The sequence below is a fragment of the Nymphalis io genome, chromosome 21 (assembly GCF_905147045.1).
Source record: "Nymphalis io chromosome 21, ilAglIoxx1.1, whole genome shotgun sequence".
Lineage (NCBI taxonomy): Eukaryota > Metazoa > Arthropoda > Insecta > Lepidoptera > Nymphalidae > Nymphalis > Nymphalis io.
In genome coordinates, this window is record NC_065908.1 from 6576889 (window position 1) to 6604199 (window position 27311).

A 27311-nucleotide genomic window follows, 5' to 3' on the forward strand; every position below is an offset into this window, starting at 1 on the left:
TAATAAAAAATAAAAACACAACAATTATTCAATTATATTATAATTATATTATTACATCATGGCATCGTTTAAATATTAAACATTACGTTAAAAAAAACTTCTAGTGACATCTGCTAACCAGTAGTAACACTAATGAATATAGGAAAATTCCGTTAGATGTCGCTAAAAATATTAAATTTTTCTTTTAAAATAAAATAATAACACAGTTTTAAATGTCAAATAAAATGTTTTCATTCTATTTATAAGTAATTAGTTAAACTGAATCCTGTTTAGTTTGTATAATTAATAATTTAATACCAGACATGCGTAGTTAAACGGACAATCTGTGTTTTTGTTCTGTGGCAAATAAGTAAAGAAACGTCAGTTCACCCTCCGCTCTCGGCGCGTGTAGTTACATAGTTGATGTTCTCGGCCTAATTACAAACAAACACGACGTAACTATAAAAAATATATGGCTTCATTGCGGCAAATTGAAAAACTATTCAAACTCATTACCTAAAGAGGACGAAAAGGTGAGGTTAAATTAATTTTTAGGTTTTCAATGTAAGTTTAGTAATTAATTTTATTAATTATTTAATTCAATTCCATTTAATATGTTTATTTATTTTTTTAATTTGTAATACATGTATATTTGTTTATTTTCATTATTTATGCTTAAAAAGTTAACACTAAATGCTCTTAAAATAATATATATTTTTTATTTTATTTTATTGGTTCTGAATTTAATTATATTGTTATTATTCGGATTATAAGTGTTTAATTTACATTTAAACTTAAATAAAAAAAGGGAGGTAATCTAAATAAAATGTATAAATAAAAAAAATCTTAGAAATTTCAAGCGTAATATATTTACGTAGCGCCATCTCTTGTGCAATAGTCGCTTTAGTTTTGATACAAACCCTTACACTTCAAATCTTTATTATATTTACAACTGAATAACTAGATGGCGTTGGTAATGTTCAAATATATAATTGGAAACCAAACATTATTATTATATTAGAAACGGTAAATTATAAACTAATATTTATATTTGCATTTACTTACTTCCAGCATAAAATATGATTAAGCGTTAAATGTAGAAAAAGAAATGTTTCATCTAAAGACATGTAATAAAATTAGAGATTTATTTTTTACTTCATTATTATATTAAAACACGACTTTCGAAAAAGGAGTGTAATGTTTTTCGGGTTCATGTATGTATGTATCTTTATTCCACTATAACTTTTAAATGCGTGAACAGATTTGGATGTGTGGAGTATTGTTAGCAACCTCGCATTAGTCTCCTTCCTGGAGGTGGGCGCTAATGGCTGCAACACAGTCTGTGAATTATGTAGCTGTTAACAATCACGTTTGTTCATGTTTACTTTTTTCTTTTCCAATAAATAAAGAGAAATCATCCCGATACGGTATATACATATATTTTTTCTTTTTGTTAGTTTTTGGCAGGGTAATCAGTCGTATTTATATCGTATTACGGTCAAACGCTGGCCTATTAAATGTAAGTATATATATATATATATATATATGTATATATATACGTATGCACTTCCAAGGTGATTGTCTAGTCTCAGTTGTGAATGGTCGCCATAGGTCGAACATAGTAAACAGGAAGAAATAAATACAGTAGGAAACTTCCTATTCAACATTATGTTAATACTGGTAGAACCTTTAAAAATATATTTTCAAGCCAAAAATAACATATCTAATTCTGAAATGTTTTATAAGAAATTGAAAACCACGAACCGATATCAAATGAATCTTCAAAGATAAAAATGCAATATTGCCCTCACTTCAAAGGTTTATAGAAACAAGATAATGAGAATTCCTCCCGTTTGAGATTATAAACAAATGAATTTATAAAGGTAATAAGCGGTGAATTGAATTTTATTGAAATCTTGGGATTACGGGGAGGCTTTCAGCTAAGTCTGTTTGATGGGGTTAATGATTAATGAGAATTTTCGCTTTATTAATATCAAGTACAGTCAGAGAGAAATGTATATAATTTATTTATAATTAAAGGAAATTTATATAATTGTAAATAAAATAATAACATGTACATTTCATTTATTCCAATAATTCATGCATTCTTCCACCATTACGTAATGAGTATAAAAGATTGGGTTCAAACATCCGCAAGGACCACTGAATTTTCATGTGCTTAATTTGTGTTTATAATTCTCATGCTCGACGCTGAACGAGGCGCTAGCGAGGAAACCTGCATGTATTGAATAAAAATCTGTCACATGTATATCAAAACCGTTAAGGCATCGTTTTGATATAAGCTCCTAACCTTCTCCATAAGAAGTTGCTCGGATGCTGCTTTTACTTTTGGATTTCTTTGTTACTGTCGCATTGGTGTATCAAATAGCTCATAAGGCTACAAGATCCTGGGCTCAATACCGTTACGGGCCAATAATAAGTTATTGGGTTTTTCTTTTAAGATTTTTTAATAACATCTCGGAGATTAGTAGTTGACATTGTCTACACTCCCAGCAAGTAAAGCCATAATTCTTTCAACTGCACTAGTTCCGTTCGTGTCAGATTTGCCGAATTATGAGAGTGAGGGAGAAAATAAAACTATTCCGTTTTCGCACACATTTGTGCTATATAATGTTTCATGTGCAGCTGACTATTCTCTCGTAAAAAAGGTCGCCGTGGCTTAAATCGGCCGAATATGTATGTCTTATACATCTTATTACCGAACATGACAAATTTGTACTGCCGTGATCCAGATTGAAGAGAAACCTTTGCGTGCGACCGTGAAGATTATGTTTGCTACCTACATGATGCATCATCACGATGTCTCAAGTACTCGAAAAGATTATTTAGTAGTTGTCAAATACTGATATGTATTTCAGTGAAAAAAATCTACAGGTTAATTTAAAAATGGAATTAAACGAATAAAGTGATGTTGATGAGCGTTCACGTAGGCCACTGTACATCGCGTACCTTCCCTGATACATTTTTTTGATACAGGGTTTTTTTTGAAAATATACCTAAATCTCTAGGAACATAGCAGGAATATGTTGGGTGTTTACCTACTTAAGCCTATGATGCATTATTGCACATAACTCATACGCGACCATGCCTTTTTTTTCGAATTGTCTAGTTGCTGTTGGCCAGAGTGGCCTCTACAGCGTCCACGGGGGGGGGGGGGGAGGGTTCGAGATGAACACAGCCGGATGTTGGGAGCCACACAAGAGAGTCGGACGTCCTAAGGGTGCCTCCTGTGAGGCCGGACCTCGGCTTAGGACGCCGTTGAAATCGAGAGGGTCGCGACCATGCCGTGCTATCCTCGTAACTATAAAGCTCACCGCAGGGATGAGATGAACTGACTGTTGACGTCGCACCCCTGATCGTGTGTACACCAGCGCAAGACCATTCAGGCAGCCGTTACCTGCGCTAATAGCTAGATCGTTCATTGCTATAATGCCTTCGCATTAAATCAAAGGAAATTCTTCTTCTTCGAGTGCCACTCCGACTAGCGAAGGTTGGCAGTCAGCTTTAAATACTCCTTCTTGTTCTTCGCGAGGCGAAAGAGTTCGGCAGCACTCGCGATTTCCGTCCATTCACGGATGTTGCACAGCCAAGACTTTTTTCTGCGCCCAACAGCTCTCCTTCCGGCAACTTTTCCCATCATGATCAGTTGCAAAAGTTCATATCTTTCATGCCTAAGCACGTGTCCGAGATATGCAACTTTTCTCTTCTTGACAGTCTCCAAAAGTTGCCGTTTTTGGTTGACACGTCGCAAAACTTCCACGTTCGAGACCTTTTGAGTCCAACTAATGGCCAACATACTTCTATAAGCCCACATCTCGAAAGCTTCTATACGTTTTTTGAGGTCTTATTTAATTGTCCACGCCTCGCATCCGTAAAGAAGTATAGGCCAGATGTAACAATGTAGGAGTCGTATGCGCACAGGGATCTTAAGTCTGCGATTGCAGAGTAATTTTTTCAACGTGCAGAAGGCACTTCGAGCTATTTCGATGCGAGTCTTTACCTCCTGTTCACAGCTCCAGGTGTCATTAAGCCATGTCCCCAGATATTTGTACTTGCGCACCCTCTCAATTTTTTGGCCTGCTACAATGATAGCAATGTCATCGAAACTATGTTTAGATAACACCATGATCTTCGTTTTTGATAGGTTCATCCTCAGACCAGCGTTTTCACTGCACTCATTAACACGGCTCATAATGAATTGCAGCTCTTCAGGAGATGATGCTATTAGGACTGTATCGTCAGCGTATCTGATGTTGTTAATGTACCGGCCATTTATTTTCGCATTTAGCTCTTATTCGCTCGTGGATGATATTCAGAAATAGTTTCAATACTTGGCTCATAAGGCTAATCGTTCGAAACTCTTCGCACCTTCTTGCGTTGGTCTTCTTAGGAAGCGTAATAAAAGTTGAGGTTAGCCAGTCTTTGGGTAAGTGGCCAGAGTCGTATACCAAGTTAAATAATTTAACCAGGAACTCAATATTTTCGTCTTCAATAAGTTTGAGTACCTCTAACATTATCCGGTCCGGTTGATTTTCTCGTTTTAGTTTTTTTAAGAGCGTTTGTGACTTCATTTTTCAGGATAGGATATCCCTCATTTGGATCACAATTTACCGCTATGCTTCGAAAATCGTCAGCAAACATTGATGAAATGTATTGTTCCTTCCTCTTTTCAAGTGTGTCTTATTGATGTTTAATATTTTGTTCTTCATTGAACACCACTCTTCCTCCACCGTACGCATTATCCCAGGTTTCTCATCTGCTGCCCACTCGTTTATTTCTTTCGCCACTTTATCTTTGATGTTAAGTTCTTTAAGTTTCCTCACGTCTATTGCGTGGTACTGTGTTCTCTTCTTTAGTTGTTTGAGTCTACATGATATTGTCGCTACAACTGGATTATGGTCAGATCTTATATCAGCCCCAGGATAGGTCTTAGCACTTTTGACACAATTACGAAAGCGATTATTGATCAGGATGTAATCTATCTGATTTCTTACAATTTGCTGAGAGGTATGCTTAGGTGACGTCCATGTATACAATCTCCTTGGTGGTAATTGAAAATAAGTGTTTATGATAGCAAAATCACTCTTTGGGCAGAATTGTACAAGGGCATCTCCTCTCTCATTCCTTTCCCCAAGTCCGAACTTCCCGGCTACTTTTGGCACTTCTCCTTTCCCTACTTTAGCATTAAAATCGCCAATCACTAGATTTATTTCGTGATTTTTTGTCATTTGGAGCAGATCTTCTATTTCTTTATAAAAGTTTCGAACTTCTTTATCTGACCCATCTGTAGTGGGAGCATACACTTGAAGAATGTTGATATTTCTTGGCTTGGCTTCTATTTGAAGTAACATGGTTCGGTTTGATTTTGGTACTAAGTTAATAGGTGTATTAATGTATTTTGTGTTTATGATTACTCCCACTCCATATTTGTTGGAGCTATCCTCGGCACCAGAGTAATACATGGTGTAATTATTATCTATTTGGTGTTTACCTTTGCCTATCCATCTAATCTCACTTTGTCCCATGATGTTAATCTTCATTCGTTGCATTTCTTTGCAGACATTGTAGACTTTTTCAGGACTCTTCAAACTTCTGACGTTCCACGTTCCTATCTTCATTTGTTATTTTTTCCACCTGGAGATTCTTAGCACCCCTGTCCCATCTAAGGGACGCCAGGAACTCGGGGCCATTTCTTTCTTAGACTTTTCCATAAAGCTGACGATAACTAGGGAATAATAGTGCAGTGGTTTCCCCTTGCCTTCTGCACCAGACATTTTAGAGGTTACTTGTACCTCAAGGTCGCTATTTCCCTTTTTCCAATCATGGTGCGTATGGTTATACCGCCATTGATCGGTCGCCAGAGCCTCGTCTGTTATCTAGCAGGGAGCACCACGTGCAGGTGAGGTTGGCAATTGGGTCGGTTTAGATGGTAGTTCCGTTCCCCCCTTACCCCCCTAGGAAATTGGGACACCGTTTTGTTTTCTAAAATATCTAACGTGATTTTTGATTAACAGCAAAGTTTCCTGCCATTCGGAACGTTGAAAACATTGTTTTTTAATGCATGTTACTTATAAAGTTTCCCATAACTGTCGATGTCTATGTATAACAATATATATAGACATAAACGATATTTATATACGTTATATAGTTATATACATGTTTTATTTTTAATTTACATAACGAACAATTTTTATTATTAATTTCATCTACGCTAACCGAAGCGGATTGTGTTATATTATATATAAACTCAATTTTCCAGTGTTCGCAGTTCACTGTTTGGAAACTATGTAGTTTATTGCATTAATATCAGTTTCCAGACGATATTTTGTACATATGTTACGAAGTTCATGTAACAGTTCCAGATTAACGAATAAATCCTTACAACGTTCGTACATAAATGTTAATCATTTTCTTGTTACAGAAACGCTCTCGACCTAAACGTCAATATGGTATGTTTGTAGTTGTGTAAATTATTATCTAAAATTTTATTATATGTATGTAATATGTGAGTTTTAAAATATATCTCTTTTCAGTACGGTTTTGTGAATTACGCCCTTGAGCTGTTGGTGACTAAGACGTATGGTGAAGAGACATGGGAAAAAATAAAGTATGTATCAATTAATAATGTCCTATCTCAACTACATTACCAGATAAAAATAGACTTTATACAAATAGTTTTACAACCACTTTTGGATCGTCATTTCACAAAATTTTATTAAATGTAAATCTACAAAGAACAAACCGACTTTCTCCGTTTTCTTGAAACAAGGGCTAAATTTTCTTTTTTTTGTTATAATTCGGCTCGCAATCGTGATAGAAAAATTGAAATTTTGTTAATCGTTTTTCGTTTCGTTACGATTTAAGTTATATATTTTTTTACTTACAGTGAATCGTTGTTGAGAAAGTATAAAATTGAAAATTCATCATTTCCTTTTTTTAATTATATATATAATAAACAAATAATATATTATAATATAATTTAAATGGAGAATACTTACGAATTGCTCATCACCAAACTGTAATGATGATGAAAATTTAATAGAACGATTTTGTAACAAAGTAATGTTTTCGATTTTTTTATAGGAAAAAGGCTGAGGTGGCGATGGAAGGATCATTTCTAGTAAGGCAAATATATGAAGATGATATAACATACAACCTTATAACAGCCGCTGTTGAAATCTTACGTAAGTTATACCTACGAATATCGAAATCTAGAAATGCAATCATTTGGCTGGATTGCTCACGAGTAAAATTTAATTAGAATTTTGAAAATTCATATTTTTTTTACAAACGAGACCAAAGTGAAATATTTCGTGAGAATTATTCTCCTTTAACGGGGTAAGTATGGCGGTTATTCCTCTGTATTGCCCCAATGTAGGTCGGTAGATACAGATACAGCACAATATTATCCAACTCATGAAGGTTTCGTTACGTGTTCTTCTTCACCACCGAGCGCGAGATGGATTATGAACAAATTAAGCAATTGAAATTCAGCGGTGCTTGCTCAAATTAAATCTGCTGTAATCGATTTATATTCACGTGTTCAGCTAATGGGCTATCTCAAGCGCACAAAAAGCCCTCACACGACTCCACGTGCGTTTACATATTGTTTAAAATTTAAAAAAAATCGCTATTAATAAACACAAACAATTTTTCGAGTTGTTAGATTGAGAAATTAATATCTATATATTGATTAACAATAAAATTATTACAGAGAAACCAGCTGATGCCATTCTAGAATTGTTCGGAATGACTTTCTTCGAATTCTGTCAAGACTCCGGATACGATAAGATACTTCAAGTACTCGGAGCTACACCCCGTGATTTTCTACAAGTAAATTGTATTTTGCATATTTTATTACGACAAACTTAATTGCTTATAAAATTAATTAGCTAGTTGGTACACAGATAGCGTGAAATGTGTGTGTGAGTGTGTGTAACTGTCAGTTATTACAAATATTTATATTATAGTCTGTCGAAAGTTGAAGAAATATTATACTAATGTGGGTTCGAAGATTATCGTAGTCAATCTAGAATTCAAGTCTTATTGAAATTATTTATTTATTTATGCGTTATTGCATAAGATTATTAATGCAGAACATATGGTACAAGTAACAGAAAAAAAGGTGTCGAAAGGCGATTAAGTTATCACAGAAAATCTTTGGTGAAATAAGTTTTGTAAGAGAATTTGATACAGTCAAATTAAGATAAATAAATGTTAATCATAACAAAAAAAAATTTGAACATAACATTTTTTGTATTTCCTCCACGCGCACGTGCACATGCAATTGACGTGAACCGTCAATGGAAAGCAACCGAGTTGTTAATAATCAACATAGTTAATTTTCTTTTGACAATTAAATGATCTCATATAATATAATAGATATCCGATAAATATTACAAAACTGCCATTTAGATCAATTGTATGAGTTTAAATGGAACATAAAACTTCAGTATACAAAATTGTAAAGCAGAAGTGAATATTCCTAATTCTTAGAATAAATAATGATAAATGTAATTGTCTGGGACATTCTATGTATTGAAAGTATTTCCTCATTTCTTGACAGAATCTTGATGGCTTACACGACCATTTGGGTACTCTTTATCCTGGAATGCGAGCACCATCTTTCAGATGCACTGAAAGACCGGAAGATGGAGCGTTGGTCCTTCATTATTACTCTGATAGGCCTGGCTTGGAACACATTGTTATTGGCATCGTAAAGGTAAATAAAGCGACCTCCTTGTGGTTCCTGTAATTTCAGAATATTAAAATAAAAGTAGTTTCTTGAACGAAATTATTTGATTGAATATTTCGACATTCAAGTAAATTAGAAATCATGAAATACAAATTAGGTCCCCTATAGTTCCAAAATAGTTCCTATATTTAATTAAAAATGTACCATTTTATGTAATCAATTAATTTTACAAAAAGTTTATATAATTTATGACGAGCCAGGACAGACATTTGTCTGCATGAACATGTCTGTTTGTTCTGAGTCTGGGTGTTATCTTTATAAGTATGTATTTACAAAAGAAAAGTAGTATATGTATTATATCGGTTGTCTGGTTTCCATAGCACAAGCTTTGTACAAGCTTAATTTGGGATCAAATGGCCGTGTGTGAAAAATGTTCCAGGATATTATTATTATTATCAAATTGCAGACGGTGACAAGTAAGCTACATAAAACAGAGGTGAAAGTGGAAATCTTGAAGACGAAGGAAGAATGCGATCACGTTCAGTTCCTCATCACGGAGACATCCAACACTGGACGTGTTTCTATACCCGAGATTGCTGAAATTGAAACTTTGTCACTTGGTAAGCATATGCTCATAAGCAACAACGCCAATCTAATACTTTAATAACTATCCAAATACCAAATATGAACGATAGATATGTAGATATAATAAGCAATGACAACGCCATTGACAATATTGTACGTCTTAAGCCTGTAACTGTTATATGACTTTGCATTTTGGCTATGAAATAACCCGAAAAATATATTTTTTTTAATTTCGGTGCTTACATTTTTTTTTAACTATGTGCTATTTTAAATGTGTCGCATATAATTGAAATGTTAAAAAATATTATATGCTATTTAGGATGTATCTATTATCATTTTAGAACCAAAGATTAGTCCCGCAACATTTTGCCGTGTTTTCCCATTCCACCTGATGTTTGATCGGGAGCTGAACATCGTACAAGCTGGACGAACTGTATCCCGCTTACTGCCAAGAGTTACGCGCCCTGGATGCAAGATAACTGATGTTTTGGAGACGGTAAAACTAATAAATTTTACTATTTTGCTGTTTGCATGAGGATATTTAAATGAAAAGAAATATTTGCTTTAAATAACGATTTCTTATGGATATATCAGGAATCAGATTTCATCTACTATTAGCAGAAAAACTGTTTAAAATTAAATCTATTTACAACTCTTATGAAATTTCGAAAGCCATTTATGATTATTCATTTATCTACAGAAGCCGCAGCTATTCCAAATGTCATTCCCATATGAATTTTAATTAATTTATGATAAGCATAGTTTTTTCGCTTCGTAATACTTCGTTGCTGGTGTATGTTTTAGATATTTTTGTCCAAGTCTTTTGTAATATAGAAAAATAAATTCTAATATAATTTCTTCTCTGTCAATAAACACTTTATATAAATTGAGGCGACTCGTATGCTGTAACGGCAAACGGCATAATGTTTCCTAATGCCGTCATGCTTCTCCACCGTTGCTCACTACAACCTTGTATGTTCGTGACACGTATGCTATATAATTCGTTGCTATGTATTATTTTAACTTAATATATATTTATTAGTTATCTTAATTATAAATTATTTTATTTCCACTTACGATGTTATACATCTGCCGGGCGTGTGACGCTCATTTGTTTTTTTTTTATTTTAGGTCCGCCCCCATTTGGAGATGACGTTTTCAAATGTTTTGGCTCATATCAATACGGTTTATGTATTAAAGACTAAGCCCGAGGAAATGATAGTTGCGGATCCTCACGAAGAAATTGCTTCATTGCGTTTAAAGGTATTTTTAGTAGATCACAATGAATCTTTATATTGCTTAGATAAACATCAAATATTAATTTAAATTCCAGGGTCAAATGCTGTATATACCGGAAACTGACGTAGTCGTTTTCCAGTGCTACCCAAGTGTCACTAACTTAGATGACTTGACACGGTAAATGTTTTACAATTTCCATTGGAAAATATTTGTTTTCTTTGTATATTTTAATTATAATCACAACTTTAGATTCTTATATCAAATAAGCTATGGTGCTAAGTGCGTATATATTCCTGATATTCTTAATTAATTATAAATTATTATATCAAAAAATATAATTCACCAACTTAACACTGACGCGATGAGCTCACTCTGAAATTACGATATTGTATCTGCTAAGTAAGTAGATACAATATCGTATTTCAGTCAAATATATAGTGATCTTCCTGTATAATTTAATTTGGAAAGTTGTAATAAAATGTCTGTAAATCACCACGAAACAGCAATATTATTGCTAACTGTTATCTTAAGAATACTTTTAACTGACAATATTAATATTCAACATGATTAAGTACGATTGTTTACAGCCGTGGGCTCTGCATCTCAGACATTCCATTACATGATGCTACCAGGGATCTTGTATTGATGTCAGAGCAATTTGAAGCTGACTATAAATTGACTCAAAATCTTGAAGTTCTGACTGATAAGTTACAGCAAACATTCCGCGAATTGGAAGCAGAGAAACAAAAAACTGACAGGTACATAAAAATATTTTAATAAAAGTTATGGTGTGCTTAAATTTATAATAATCAGTTGGATTTGATGAGGATTAAATATAATATACGTTAGTTACTAATTGATTTGAATTTAAATGACCGAGAAGTGAACAAACCGGCGCGTTTTTATAAGTAATTTAGCTTGCTTAAGAAATTTAAGATTACAACAAACAAAACATGATTTGTTCCAAATCGCTATTTTTATAGACGCTTAAATAATCGAATCGATAACATACAATGATAATCTATTAAAAAATACGATATGTTATTTGTCAAATAATTTAGAATTTTCTTTCAGAAAAATATATTCACGTAACTTGATTTTATGATACAGGCTCCTCTACTCCGTACTTCCAATAAGTGTTGCTACTGAGCTGCGTCATTGTCGTCCAGTTCCTGCTCGTCGTTATGACCCTGTTACTCTTCTCTTCAGCGGCATTGTTGGTTTCGCGAACTATTGCGCAAGAAACATCGACCATAAAGGAGCTATGAAGATCGTCAAAATGCTCAACGACTTGTACACTGCTTTCGATGTACTCACCGATCCGAAAAGAAATCCTGATGTTTATAAAGTAAATATAATTTCCAATTTAGTTATATTAAACGTAATTAATTAATTGAAAGTAAATATTTGAAAGATACATTAATTTTGAAATACCAGATTTAGATTATTTTACTAAATACCTTTTATAGTAATAAATAATAATAAGATATCTACCGAAATAATATATATATATATTATAAAATGTAACAGCATTAATTTGTACTTTGATTTTGAAGGTAGAAACAGTTGGAGATAAATACATGGCTGTATCTGGTCTGCCAGAATATAAAGTGGCACACGCAAAACATATTTCTTTACTGGCGCTTGAAATGATGGACCTTTCCCGAACTGTCACTGTGGATGATGAACCTGTGGTGAGTAGCAAAAGCATTATTCTTCACCATCTAATACAACCACGTAGGTAAGTAATAAATTAAGCAAAACCAAATACACTTTAAATGACATAGTAACAATTTTATTCTAAATATTCGTAAATTGACAATTCTAATTATTATTTGTTATAGGGCATTACTATCGGTATTCATTCGGGTGAAGTTGTGACCGGGGTTATTGGACATCGTATGCCACGCTACTGTCTCTTTGGTAACACGGTGAATCTAACCAGCCGCTGTGAAACCACTGGTGTACCCGGAACTATAAACGTCAGCGAGGATACTTACAGGTATATTTTTTATTAATCACTAAAAGGATTAATAAATAATAATTTTCGTGTAACATTTAATCATCAAACAAATCCAAATACTTTTGCAAGGCTAGAGGTATAGGTAATTTTTTAATACCAAATGGCAGTTCGAAATTTTTCCACAGAATTTCTCTTATTTGACATCTACAGAGATGTTTTAATTCTACTGGCCTAATACCACATCTAGAAGTTGGAATCAAATGATCGTCCAATATTTCACCATATTTTTCCAGAGCTAATTTTCTTTGATAATTGTAATCTTGTGGCAATTTTAAATGTTTTAATGTGGCTTTGTCTACTGTAAAATTAATTCTCGGTACGGCTCTCAGAGTTAACTTGAGACACGATACAAGTTCGTACGGATACTTCCTATTATATTCTTTTAATCTATCTAATATTGATTCTATTGGATTTGTAGACACATGATCGGAAGTTATTCTTGCACCGAATCTTAAAAGAATCATAAGTATTTCCGATGCTCCCATTTGAATCACCACTCTCACGGGAGATGCTTTTCCACAACTTTCTAGTGGAACGTCTATAAAGCGATAACTTTTGATACCGTCTCTATATTCTAAACTAGCATTTGTAGCGTGGTCCAAGAAAAAAACTAATGCGTGTACATTTTCTTCTTTGTCCATAAAATCTGATTTCCATCCCGCCAAGAAATATGGTGCTGATGTGCCAAAAATTGCTCCTGTTGAATAAAAAAAAAACGTAAATAAATATAAAAAAATTAAACAAATACAAATATTAAATTGAATTAAAAATCTAATTCCTATTTAACCGTTTTACATTTTTATAAGGTCTTACTCAATTTCCCAAAGTAAAAATACAATATAAATAAAACAGTATAAATACGATTCTAAATTAATATATTACATAATACTCACCAAGGAAGATTCTCTCAAAAGTACCTTCACAAGCGTACAATTCATCTAACAAAGCGGCAACAGTACCATTATCTTGTAGACTCCAGTCAAAAGCAAGTTTCATTGCTATATACAGAAGGTTATGGTATTTTCCCATTAGACATACATCACCATTATCTGTTTTGCAACGATTGTGGTATCTAAGTGCTGAGGATACAAAGGATTTGCATGTTGCGTTATCTGATTTATTTTGACCTGAAACAACACCATTAAGTCACATTATTATATTACATTATTCAAAACTGGGTTTCTATTATATGAAATAATCAATTTTTTCGTTCCCTTTTTCGTCTAATAAAAGTGGAAATATAATAATATTTGAATAAGTTTTATTTTTTGTTATATAAGTGACTTTAGTTTAAAATATATTGAGCACTTCTAGCACCTTTAGCACATCCAACAATCACCGTATTAAAATATTCCACTAGTTCACGTCTTCTGAATCTTGCATTTAAACCATCACGCTGCATGGTGCTGAACACTTCGTCGAAATAAAACTCCATAAAAGAATCCATGTTTCACACAAAATTTTATTTAAAATCTTATAAATAATTATTAAAAAATGTTAACTGATTTGACAATTGATGTTTTAAAGATAAACAGTTGGACCTCCTTTAGAGGTGTCATTTACTTTAAAAAAAAGAACACTTAACAGGATGTTCTTTAACAACATCTGGTCTAGCAATAGATTAAAATCAGTAATTGTTTCCCTTTCGTCATGTTGGAAATCTTACAAGTGCAGGTTAATCCACTTACCTTTGGTTACACCAGTGGGAAGCCATATTATAGTTATTTTCAATATCCGAATTTGTGATTCTATTTCTTCTTCTACATACCAGTTAATAAATTTAACCTTACGACTATTTTAAAAAGCACGAAACCAATTAAATCAAGAAAACCGAAAAAATCAAGCTATAAATAATGAAATATTCCTATAATATTAGTCAATATAAAACTTGCTGCAAATTTTGATGACACATCTTAGTGTTTAGAAATTTCAGATAAATAATGGTTCCGTAACAGCCTGTGAATGTCCCACTGCTGGGCTAAAGGCCTCCTCTCCTCTTTTTGAGGAGAAGGTTTAGAGCTTATTCCACCACGCTGCTCCAATGCGGGTTGGTGGAATACACATGTGGCAGAATTTCAGTGAAATTAGACACATGCAGGTTTCCTCACGATGTTTTCCTTCACCGTAAAGCACGAGATGAATTATAATCGCAAATTAAGCACATGAAAATTCAGTGGTGCTTGCCCGGGTTTGAACCCACGATCATCGGTTAGGATTCCCGCGTTCTTACCACTGGGCCATCTCGGCTTTGTACAATGCCAATAATGGTTATCTGATAGTTAATGACCCAGGCCTATGTAGAAAAATAAATAATAACCAATTTAATGTTACCATAGGGGTCCGTTCACACAGACCGGCTCGGAGAGGAGAGCAGATTTTTATCACGTTGGAAACAGTGTTTTGAGTGATTGTAGTAAAGTTTATTTTTGCATTTGCACCTTTTTTGTCATTAAAAATGCCTGAACGCGCTTCGTGTGAAGTAATAAAAGGAGCCGACCGGCTCCGCTTGCGTGCTCTTTCTCGCTCGCACCCGCTTTCAGATCTCTTCCAGCCGGTCGATGTGAAATAGTTGGCGGCTCCGCTCCGGCCAATTCCAAGCGTATACGACCCGGTCTGTGTGAAAAGAAAAAAGCAGGCCGATGCTCTCCGAGCCGGTCTGTGTGAACGGACCCTAAGTATAAATAAATGAGTAAGAAATGCCTATATTTTTTATTAATTTTCCAGCTATTTAATGCGGGAGGACAATTACGATGATCAATTTGAACTCACGTATCGAGGCCACGTATCCATGAAGGGCAAAGCTGAGCCGATGCAGACATGGTTCCTAACGAGGAAGGCGATTTAAACTCAAAATAAAAATAACTTATTCCAAAGAATCTTACTATCTAACAGGAACTAAAAATGTATGTATTAACGTAGTAGATGTTTGCATTATCTTCACAAATATTTAAATATTCGTCGTATGTAACACTTTTGTCAATTTATTTATTAGATGTCTTGTAGTTTAACTCGGGCCTAAATTCATGTTAACGAAAATATTTGCTATCAACATTAATTCCGTTAGATGTCATAATAAAATTAATATGAGATTCGTAGCTTTTTTCAAATACTCGTTAAATTGATTCCTATTTACAAATCTGAAATATATTGAAATAATAAATTAGAAAAAAAAATTGCTGAATTTCTAAATTTAAATTAATAATACTTTATATTGTGACCTTGTAGCGTCATTGAAACGTCCTTACAATGACCTCGCATGACGTCAAACATTCCCTAGTTGCGTTTGTTTAAGTTTTTAAGAGTTCTGCTACATTTATAAGTTGATTAGTGTTTATTGTCAAAAATGCATGTTAGTGTATTTTATATAATGATTTCTAAATGTTTTATTTATTAATTATAATGTATTTTGTTATTGTACTTTAAAACCAAATATGTCAAACAGAAGAATATAGTTAAGCATATTGATTATTATATGACTTGTTCAACCTGATACTTGTTATGTTTTAGTCTTTGTCCAATTTTGTTGCATTTTATAACTTTATTATATTGTAAGCTATTAAGAAAATTTAAACGAGTTTCTGTAAAAGACAATGCCAGACAATATGGATCACTATATTATATAAATCACTATTTTATTGCTTTTAAAAATAAGCCAAATATAAGAATATATATAATGACATTTCAGACTTGAGTTAGGTTAGTTTATTTTAATTACTCTAAATGGCTCTGTTTACAAAATTTAAAAGCTCAGTGTTTCTAGCTTTAAAATAATAATCGATTGTATCACAGTAAAATATTTTATAAATTGTTATTATTTTGAATCTATTACACGTAAATCTATATTTGATTTCAAATAAAAAATAATGTTTTAATCAGCTCGTATGCACACAAAGTAACACACCTGCGCTTTTACTGAACAGGAAATGGGGCTGGACTGTTGAGAGTAACTTTATGTGAAAGTATTGCGATTAACAATTTATTACCAAATTATTTTCATAGTTTATTATAAATAAGTATTTGTCATAAATTAATCAAAGGCGTGATGCGGAATCTGGCATTGTCGTTTATCTAGTCATTACTTATTATATAATTTGTTATGTATAAGTGAGCGTTAAATTTATTTTTATTAGAAAACTTTATTAATAAATATTTGTCTATTAGCATCTAGTCATGAGAAAGATTATTAATAAATAAAAATATGTATTAAACGAATCTTGTGTATTATTATCAAATTATTTCAAAATACGAAAGACAACACGCAAATGATCCGTCTTATGGTAAGTGGTCACCGCAGACTGTAAGAAATATTAACTTATAACGCCAAAGCAGCACCAACTCTGTTCAACTAAGTTTGGATGTCCCATACAACCAGTACGTATAGCGGTAGAATATGGGATGAGAAGGTGGTTCCTACCCAGACACAATAAACACTTGCAGTAAACCATACCAAAAAAATGCTGATACAACTAAATATAATAAAATCCAAAAAAAAAAAAAACAAATCTGAATTTTTCTCAATTACAACGTATTAAGTATAACTTAATTAAAATTTTAAGAATATAGGCTAATATTTTTCTGGAGTAACATCTGATTCTTCCCATTTCCTTTCTCTACCCCTATTTAAATGAAACTCATAAAATTGTATCGTAATATCACAATCAAATATATTTTGATTGTACTAACTTCTTTTCGATATACTCGGTTAAAATCATGCGTAAAAAGTCAAAAGCAAGGCTGTTGGACATTACGATAAACACCTAAAAATAAGCGGCTTGGAATGTCGACGGACGACCTCCACCATCCGGTTGTGGCAAGGAATATAAAAATAAAGGAAATGGCACCAATTTCTTCACTTATTGAACCAGTAGATAAAATCACATACAAAAATTTAAGTAATATTTGTTTACAAGATATAAAAAGGGCTTCATTGTAAGTTGTTGCAATAAACGGACTTCGCTTGATCGAATATCACATATGTTAGAATTTCACTAACGTCGATGTTATTTTTTAGCAAACTTTTAAATATTAAGCTTATTCATAAGCTGCTCATTTGTCTACCTATTTATATAATGAAAAAAAAAGTTTTATCAAACCGTACTGGTAAAGACAATACGCGTTGAAACCATAAAAAAATTACGTTATAATCTTCATATAGAAATGTTTGTTTAAGTACAACTAAAAATATACTAAGCTATTATAAAAATACAAAAACATCTGTCATTTCTGTACTTGGGAGAAATTATAATAAAATACTAAACTAGCTGCCCATCTTTACTTCGTACGGGTTGAATACAAAGTCACCTCTCTTATTTCCCCTCCTTAAATTTACAATATGCAAAAACCCTTTCTTTTTTATTTTATTGTAAAAAAATCCTATGTTCTTTATTTGAAAATTTGAGATTTTATAAGTATAAATACTTAAAGCAGTGTGATGTCATTTCCAATAGATTCATTTGTCCTTAAGGTTGTCCGGATGACTTTACGATCTTTAGAAAACGTTCTCAGAAACGTATCGCCAAAATCAGTATATTTGTTATTTCATCTTATTCTCTTTCTCTTTTACAGGTAACCGATCTGTTAAACATTCTTAATAAAAAAATTATTCATTTTCGGAATCAATGAATTTTTTTGTTAGAACTAACACGAAACGACATTGCAGAATACAATCGTGATAAGACAGAAATTGATATGCGACATTGACTGTTATAAGTATAACATATAAAGGATACACGAATAAAAATAGCGTGCACCGTAAGTCGATTTACAACATTTTCCGAGTATAAGAAGTCAGCTGATCTAGTCGTCAGTGACTACTCCTAATTGCTTAGTATTTTTTCTCCGATATTTCCCCCAAGACTATGTACTTAACCCTCGACACCTTCGTAAGGTCTTTGGATCCTTTTCCATTTGACTACAACTGTACTCTGTGCCTCATTTACTTAATAGTAACAGCACAGCTCGCTGTGATGAAAGGCAGAATACTCTCAATTTGCCTTAGAAGTTTTTATATATATAATGTTAATGTCAACTCGACAACAGATTGTTACCAGTGGAAATATGTTCTCCAATGTGTGTTCAGATTACAGTAATCTGGTGGTACGGATATTTTATAGAAGTTAGGCTACTGGATCATATCAATCTTTACCGAACGTTGCAAGTTCAAACCCGGGTAAGCGACATTGAGATTTTATGATTATTGTTTTTTTAATTCATCTCATGTTCTTATATGAAGGAAAACATCGCGAGTAAAATCTGTGTGTCGAATGTAATTTTGCTACCTGTTTATCCAAGTAGCATGTTTATGAACATGTAGCTTCAAGGGTATAGGGGCTTCAGGGTATGGAAGTGTGTACCGTGCCTCGGAAAACACTTTAAGAAGTTGGCCTTGTGCCCGAACTCTTTCCGGTCGTGCCAGATTTAACATCTCATCAGATTATGAAGGAAAAGAGATGTTACGTGCTTTCCGAGGCTCGGGAATGTTCACATTTCCAACTGCTGCTGCTGCTGAATATCTTCGACAGAAAAACCCAATAACATTATTGACCTGGGAGTTGACCCCGAGATCTGCGGCTTTATATCTAGCCATTAGACTAACGAGACAGACTAACGGTATCATTGTATTATAAAAGGATACCATTAAATTATATGTTTCAAAAATTGATGAACCTCTGTGAATTTTAAAAATCAACACCATACAGAGATGAAAACAAGAAACCAGAAAGCCCAAAACCTGAATCTTGTATGGCCAGCTCGTTTGTGATTTTTTATCATTCCATTAACAGTAATCGGACGGTCAAAGTTTGAAACTGGTCAGCTACCATGTGATTGTTAATACATACAATTTTGAAAACTTCATTAACCATTGCGTAATTATTAAGCAGTTTTAATTTTTCTTTGTGAGTAAATTTGTAATGTATTACAAGGATTTAATAGTTTCAAGTTTTATGAATTTTGAAGGAAGTTTAGTGCATGTTTAGTTGATGTTAGGGTTCATGACATCATTGCTTTTAGAATCACCGAGGCTTATCTCATATTAACATAAATCGTGTTATACATATGTATTTTTATCGTATTGTTTTTGCTTTGCATTATCTTTGTGAATATTTTATACATGTCTTTGTTTTTTATTCGCTTAATTTAAAAAAGTAGGTTTTATGTTTTTTTTTTCTAAATGTTTTGATGTGAACCATCACCTTGGAGGTAATGGACTCGTACGCCGTGGCGACAAACGACATGTCGTATTCTTATGCTGTCATGCCTCCTCTCCGGTACTACACTTTACTTCCTTGTGTATGCGTTGCGCGTATACGATATATTTATTTATTATATGTGTATTTTTATAAGGTCGGGCCAATAAAAAGTTATTTTGTTTTTTTGTCAGAAAATTCTCAGTAGCAGCCCGGGGTCTGGAAGTTGGAAGTGTGTTCACTCCCGTGCCTCGGAAACGACGTAAAGCCGTTGGTCCTGCGCCTGAGCTCTTTCCGGTCGTATCGGATTGCCATCCCATCGGATTATGAGAGTTAGGGAATAGAGAGTGTACCTATGCTTACGCACACACTTGTGCACTATAATATGCACCTGCATAGTTGGCTAATCTCTCTTGAGATTGGCCGCCGTGGCCGAAATCGGTCTGGAGGGTATTATTATTATAAGCAACACATATTTATTTTAATAACAACACTATGCAAGCTAAGAAAGGCGCAACGCACCAGTATGGAGTTTCACCGCGCTTCTGGGCTATAATAAATGCAGCTTCTAAATTACTGCTCAGTCTTTTGTGACACTTGGCAGAGAATATAAATATGTATATACATATATTGAATGTACTATAAAACATATTAAAATACGCTAAGCTTGTTAACTAAAAAGAAACAATATACTTAATTTTTTGGTTATTATTTTGTCGAAAAACATTTTAAATTTTTGTATTAAGAAGGTAATTTTATTAATTATAAAATATAATAATAATATTATTATTTTTTTAATTGATTGCAAACATAAGAATTGTAATTTTTTTGGCAGACAAAAAAAGTGCTAAGTTTGAATAAGGTTTGCTCTAAGAGGTTTTGTACTGCGACGTAGGCATGCTTACCAATGTCGTTGTGTCCCTCTATGATGGAGATGAATAATACTCTTCAAGACAGTTCAATCTTAGACTAAGTATATAATATATAAGATTATTAATATACATATATTATGAATGTCACTTAATAGAAGATTTATGTGTGTAGTTAATATTTGTTGATTTTCATCAAGATTTAATGGTTTAATTGTATTTAATTACACACATAACATACCTTCGCACATAATCATATCTGAATATATAATTTAATTGGACAAAAGTAACTAATGAGTTTCTTCGGTACTTCTTGGTAGGATCTACATGCCGAACCGGTTGTAGTTTGTAGCTTTACTAAATGTATAATCTTGTACAATGACGTTTCAAAAATTCATATAAGAGCGCACTTTTAAACAGTATGTTCTAAGTCAGTCTGTATTACGTATAGCAGTAGTAGTCTGGAGTACGTATATATTAGGTCCTTACATATGAAATTGGCGTTTTGTACGGGAGGAATATAAAGTCAATTTTTTTTTTTTTTTTGTAAAATACATTTAATTAATCAAAGTATGCACTGTTGTTATTTACGCACTTTTGCCATCTCATAGGTAGTTCATTGATCCCTTTACTAAAAAAACCATGGGGGCGAGAATCAATAAACTCTTTGAAGGCGGTTTGGACTGTCACATCAGAGTTGAATTTTTTTCCTTGTAAGAAGTTATCCAAATTCCGGAAAAAAATGGTAAAATGTTGGAGCAAGGTCCGGGGAGTACGGTGGATATCGCAGATATTCCAATTGTAGCTCATCTAACTTAGTGGTTGTTTGTCGTGCAGTGTGTGGTCTTGCGTTGTCGTGATGCAGCAATGGCCTAGAGCGATTGACTAATCTCGGTTATTTAGCACGTAGTACTTCCTTCATGGTTTGCAGTTGCTGACAATAGATATCTGCCGTAATCGTTTGGCCAGATTTTAGAAAGATGTAGTGAATGACACCGGCGCTAGTCCAGCAAACACTGACAAGTAACTTTTTCTGAGTCAATTTTCATTTAGAGCGGAATTTGTTTGGGTTTCCAGGGTTCAGCCATTGCGACGACCGCTTCCGATTATCGTACAGTATTCACTTTTCATCACAAGTAATGATTCGATTTAAAATCCCTTCATTATTGTGTTGGTTGAGCAAAGTAACACAGCAGTCGACGCGTGTTTGCAAGTTCGATTCACCCAATTCATGAGGTACCCATCGTTAAAGTTTTTTTACTTTTCCGATTTGCTTCAAGTGGATTAATACAGTTTTATCACTTACCCCGAAGCCTGCAGCTATCTCTGAAGTGCTTTGTGATGGATCCGCTTCCACAATAGCCTTTAATTCTTCATTTTCCACTTTGGTCTCCGGCCGTGCAAGTGGGTGCTTCTGAAGATCGAAATTTCCAGAACGAAAACGTTGAAAACAAAGACGTAACGTGCTTTCTTTTGCAACACCAGCGCCGTACAAATCATTAATCCTTCGAGCTGTTTCTGCAGCACAGGTGCCACGGTAGAACTCGTAAATATACCGATATTTCATGTTTTTCATTGTGCGGTAATAGCGACGCTAAAGAAAAAAATACTGAGGAAAAAACGAATGAATGACTGTTTTCAAAACTCAAATATACCAGGTAAATTAATTTATAAATTTGAATTTGGAATTCTTAACCAAAGAGGACATATTTCAGTACGACAAAACGCTAATTTCATATTTAAGGACCTAATATATAGCATATATATATATATGTATATAAGTACTATCTTCATAGCAATTGGATACTTTTCGCTGTATTGAGCATCAAATAACTTTATATAAACCGACAAAGTAGGGTAAACAAAACAAATACTTAAGAAAAAATACATAACCAAGAACTGAAAAGATTAATTATTTTGCATTATTAAATTATTTTACTCTTTATACGAATAATAATGTTAACATTCCCAGAGTAGTCATTATTTCATCATCCATTATCTTCAAATGAATATTTAAAACTAAGTAAAACGTCGAAATATTTTGTAATATAATTAAATAATTTATTTGCTAACTTATTCATGCAATGTCATCTTCCATTTTTAATAACACTAAAAAAATATAAGCGTGGACGCATTTCGGAAAACTGCCGGCAAAAATCGCGCTGTTTTGAAATTATTGACATCGAGGTGGTATGGATAGATTTTTTTATTCGATTCTGTAATAGATATATATATAAAAAAAACTATAATCAATTCTAATTGAAGAAGGAATAATCAAAACTTATATTTTAATAAAATTCCATAAACAACACCATCCCACCTAACTTATATCCACTGCAGTTTTACATCTCAAGTTGCGATAACAACGTCTGCGTCATTCAAAAATCAAGACGCCATTTTTTCACTAATCCATCTATAATTCATATCATAGATTTTATTGAAGAAATCGACCAATTACATCGTTTCAATTCAATGTCAATGTTGTTTATTTATACTCCTGCTGTTGTTGGAGTAGGCTGTACGCACATAATTCGAAAAGAACAAAACAATGCAAAGTAAAAAGTGTGCAAAATACATATTGTTTCAAACCATATAGTGACAGGTCGAGATCATTGACTTTCCTATTCCTTTTCGCATAATAGTGGTATTTTATGTGTTATATTTTAATTTCACTACAAAAAATTAGATAAGACAAAAATGTGCGTAAAAGTATTTTTATAAATAATGTATGAGAGGTGACGGTAGATGTAAATCTAACTATCAAAATCAATAGAATAATTCATTAATTTAGAGAAAGGTTATATTAAAATTGTTGTCGTTTTAATATATTTTGATAAATAAATATCTCATTCTGCGTCCATTAGAAGTTACAAAATAGATTTCACTTTATAGTAGATTGAATAATTACGTCATTTTTTTTTCGACATGTTCTGATTAACTAATGCATCATTCATTTAACAAATAATATATTAATTTATAAGTAACCCTAAAAAATGTTGAAAAATTCGAATATCGAACCTGTATTCCAGTGAAAGACGTTGGAAACAGGTAAAAAACAGAACAAGTTACCGCAAAAAAGTCAACTCGTGCGCATGTGAAGGCGACCCAGGTGGCAAACATTCTCCCATGATTAAATGTCTCAAGACACAATTTTCCGCTACTAATAATTGCATGTTGTCACGACGAATCAAGGTCGATAATTGGCTGGCAAATCCGAAAGCAACTTGACGGTTTGAATGGAGAAGGCTCTTCGCCTTAAACTTAATCGTCATTTAGACCGCTTTAGCCAGTCGGTCTGCGACTGTCACCTGTGCATGACGCACGCGCGCACGCAGTGTTCCTATTGGCAAATTTAAATTTTATTACGTTAAAGAAACCGATCGGCCAATTGCGATCGTTCGTTTTCTTAGGTGACTTTTACATATAAAGTGTGTCCCGTTAGTGTTGTGTCTGTGACATTGAAATAAAAACTGTTTAATACAGTTGATTGTGTTTTTTTACATTTCATTTTAGAAGGTCGGATGTACTCATTAAATATATGGTAAGTAACATTATTTTATCACTTAGTTATCTAGTTTTAAACTTCAAAATTTATAAATATATTTATTGATGTTTTAAAACTCAATACTTCCCACAAAATTAGATCCGGTTGGTAATATTTGCTGAATATAAATACGCAAGGACGGCATAATTTAGCATATAATGAGGAAAATTATGAGATATTATTTCTATCAGCATCTTTGAATGATGAAATCTCATCGTTATGCCAATTATAATTATGAACAATTAACGAATGCGAATTGTGTACGTTTGGATATTTTTAGAATTTCAGTGTATGCCTCTGTTTGTGGCACAACCATTTAACGTACTCGCATTTGTTCCACTTGCTGTAATTTTCACTAGCTGTCTTCGAGCCACGCTCTGTTAGATATCATAGATTCAATTTCATTATCGGAAAACATTATTCAATAATAATTAATAGTGATATAGCGTGTAATGTTAAGAAATTGCTAAGAAAGTCAACGTTGATGGTTTTAAGTCACTTCAGGTTTATAAGTTACTAGTTTTCGCCCTCAGCTTCGCATGCTTGTGGGGGGCAAGTGGTAGATACCCTATGTCCTTTTTTGAACCTCTGACAACGTGTATACACAATAATGTGTTTAATAATGATCTGTTGAATAGTTAAGACGTGAAAGGGTAACAAACAAACTCATTTACACATTTAGAATATATAAAGATAAATACATAAAATAATTTAGTAACATTTTTTCTCATATATACATTAAGTTATTGAAGAAATATTATTAATCGATACTCGGTATACTTTTTTAACATTATTTATCATAAATATATTATGTAGGTAGGCATATGACAAAGAATATATATGGAAATATATACACATGAGGTCAGTCGCATATCTACCGCTCTCACACCTAAGTTGCGCACGCGCATACGCCAGTGGAAAGTGTTATAACGGCAATTTGAATAAACTTATGAAAAATAAAAACTTAGATGTTTTAGATATTAATCTAGTTTTATGTATGTGGAACGTTACTTTCAGTTCTCATTTTAAGTGTTTCTTTATTTTATGTGAGTGAAATTCGCTTTAGATTTATAAATGTAGACTTAGTAGTTAATTTTACTGAATTCGCGAAAGTATGATGCTAAAAAAATACTATCATAATTCACCGTTCTACAATATATTTGAAAACTCATATATTATTTATTTAAAACGTTACTTAACAATTTTTATTTTTATTTATCAAAAAGTTGTCTAAATATTTTTTATCCCGATATAATAAGATAAAATATTGAAGAAATATTCAATTGTTAAAAACCGATTTCGATCTGACTGCAAACAGATTGTGCAGTCGATTTTCAGTTTTTGCAGCTGGCGTCAGTTGTAATACAGACTGTGAGCGTAAGTAAAGCAGATTAAGTAAAGCAGTGATCATTTTGACATTAGTATTTATTCCATAAATCATATTATGTATAAAAAAAGGACTAAATGATTCTTAATTATAAGGCCGTAATGTAAATAAGTTCTAATACGACTATTAGTTGCTATTATTCCTAGATGATAAAAAGAGATAGCAATAATACGCATTTCTCTTAAATTAATTTACTAGAGAATTTGAACCAATATATTTTAAAGACAATTCGAATATCTATAAGTATCTGCTAAACATATTTATGTTTTTGGAGACTTATACCATATTGACCACTTAAAATTGGATTTTCAAAACTAGTATATACAAAACAAAATATAAAAATATCTACTGTACTCTAAATAAAGTAAATTCTATAAATTAAACATAAGTTACAATATATATTTCCAGAGAGGAACACATAATATTCAATATACAAACACGGCTGTTTTATATACTTATTATATATTATGTAGTTATAGAATGATTTTTTGTAACACGCAAACTGCGTGTTGCCTTACCTCGTGACATGTTCTTGACAGGTGAGCCGAACAACGGTCCATATACAATAATTATATGTCATCTTAGAAACTTAATAGTCTTGTCAATATCCCCTAGAAACTAGATTTTATAATGAGTAAATATATATTAAAATGAGGTGAAACGGTAGCCTACTTAGGAGTATATATTATACTAGATAAATATAGTCATAACGTATTATATTTTTATAAAGAATTAGGTTAAATTTCCTGGTACCTACATCATTTAAAAAGCGTGGTATAATATTTGCTTATTAATAATTTTCACATAACTGCGGACATGCACAGAGAACTTTCAAATAATGTTTAAGATTATGATGACTATAAAATATTAATATTTCCATTTCAACTATAATTAAATGTAATATAAAAAATAATTCATTATATTTACATGTATACACGTATATATAATCAATCATAGGTCAACATCTGTATTTTTATAATTGCGTACATTTTTGCGGGTGTATGTTTATAAATATTATGTCGTTTGCTATCGTAAAAATGGCCGCCCATGACGAAATCGACCAGGACATCATAATCGCAAACAAATATTTTTACATTTATAATATATTAATAAAAAATAAATAATTTTTGGAATTAAATTTAGCTTCAAATGGATTTATAATAATACATTAAGAGTAACGTTCGTCTCGCTTGAACCGATCGTGTTGGGTTTCGATGGGAACCTCGAAAGAAAAAAAAATAAGGATCACGTCATCGCCCTTTCTTGTTCCCTACCAAGGAGTAGATAATTTTTAAACGATGGATATGGTATAAACGGTATATGGTGAAACCATTAGAGTGAGTTCCCAAGATTGATGGCGCATGTAAGGCTATTATTTCTTACATCGCCAATGTATGTGGTGGTGGCCACTTACCCATCCCATTTGCTCGTCCGCCTAAAATATAAAAAAAAAAAAATTATACCAATAATTTTGTTTTGTTCTTGTTGTATTCAATTTGTTTTTAAATATACAAAAATTTGTGTTAAATCAAAGGACTCGCTGATGGCTGTATCTTTGAAATTAGTCAATGCGGTTAAATTTTGGACATTATAATAACGAATAAACTCAATATATTATTATTAAGTTATATTATTTATTTTAGATAACCGCTGCTACCTAATCTGTTATACATTTTATATGTAATTAATATGTATATTTATATATTCAATTTAATAAATTATATATAATTTAAATATATATTACACGCGACAAAATAGCAGCTTTTAAAGAATTTTCGTCAT

General features: G+C 32.6%; 3 protein-coding genes across 3 annotated transcripts in view; 2 read left to right on the forward strand and 1 right to left on the reverse strand.

The window, feature by feature from the left end:
- Nucleotides 1–378: 378 nt before the first annotated feature.
- LOC126776796 (guanylate cyclase soluble subunit beta-1) lies at nucleotides 379–16741 on the forward strand. Its single transcript, XM_050499581.1, has 15 exons — nucleotides 379–512; nucleotides 6422–6449; nucleotides 6534–6607; nucleotides 7084–7184; nucleotides 7715–7833; nucleotides 8567–8722; nucleotides 9162–9315; nucleotides 9622–9776; nucleotides 10412–10543; nucleotides 10614–10696; nucleotides 11107–11277; nucleotides 11630–11867; nucleotides 12076–12213; nucleotides 12364–12521; nucleotides 15267–16741. Exons 2-15 carry the CDS (start codon nucleotides 6447–6449, stop codon nucleotides 15385–15387), a joined length of 1803 nt encoding a protein of 600 aa, XP_050355538.1. The 5' UTR covers nucleotides 379–512; nucleotides 6422–6446; the 3' UTR covers nucleotides 15388–16741.
- On the reverse strand, nucleotides 12564–14134 carry LOC126776859 (uncharacterized). The gene is made up of 3 exons (XM_050499700.1): nucleotides 13860–14134; nucleotides 13436–13669; nucleotides 12564–13239 (listed from the first exon to the last, which is right to left on the reverse strand). Exons 1-3 carry the CDS (start codon nucleotides 13987–13989, stop codon nucleotides 12578–12580), a joined length of 1026 nt encoding a protein of 341 aa, XP_050355657.1. The 5' UTR covers nucleotides 13990–14134; the 3' UTR covers nucleotides 12564–12577.
- Nucleotides 16742–23901: 7160 nt separating the features above from the next.
- LOC126776788 (glutaredoxin domain-containing cysteine-rich protein CG31559-like) overlaps nucleotides 23902–27311 on the forward strand; it is a 95485-nt gene continuing 92075 nt past the window's right edge. The window contains exon 1 of the mRNA XM_050499550.1: nucleotides 23902–24139. The gene's annotated coding sequence lies outside the window, so the exon portion shown is untranslated. The remainder of the gene's footprint in view (nucleotides 24140–27311) is intronic.

Excerpts from the sequence above, each read along its gene's own strand:
- LOC126776859 (XM_050499700.1), bottom strand. The coding sequence starts at position 13,989 with ATGGATTCTTTTATGGAGTTTTATTTCGACGAAGTGTTCAGCACCATG. Across the intron at positions 13,670-13,859 it reads GATTGTTGGATGTGCTAAAG|GTCAAAATAAATCAGATAAC; the intron begins GTGCTAGAAGTG and ends GTGTTGTTTCAG. Across the intron at positions 13,240-13,435 it reads TTTTGAGAGAATCTTCCTTG|GAGCAATTTTTGGCACATCA; the intron begins GTGAGTATTATG and ends TTTATTCAACAG.
- LOC126776796 (XM_050499581.1), top strand. Across the intron at positions 7,185-7,714 it reads AGCCGCTGTTGAAATCTTAC|AGAAACCAGCTGATGCCATT; the intron begins GTAAGTTATACC and ends AAATTATTACAG. Across the intron at positions 7,834-8,566 it reads CACCCCGTGATTTTCTACAA|AATCTTGATGGCTTACACGA; the intron begins GTAAATTGTATT and ends ATTTCTTGACAG.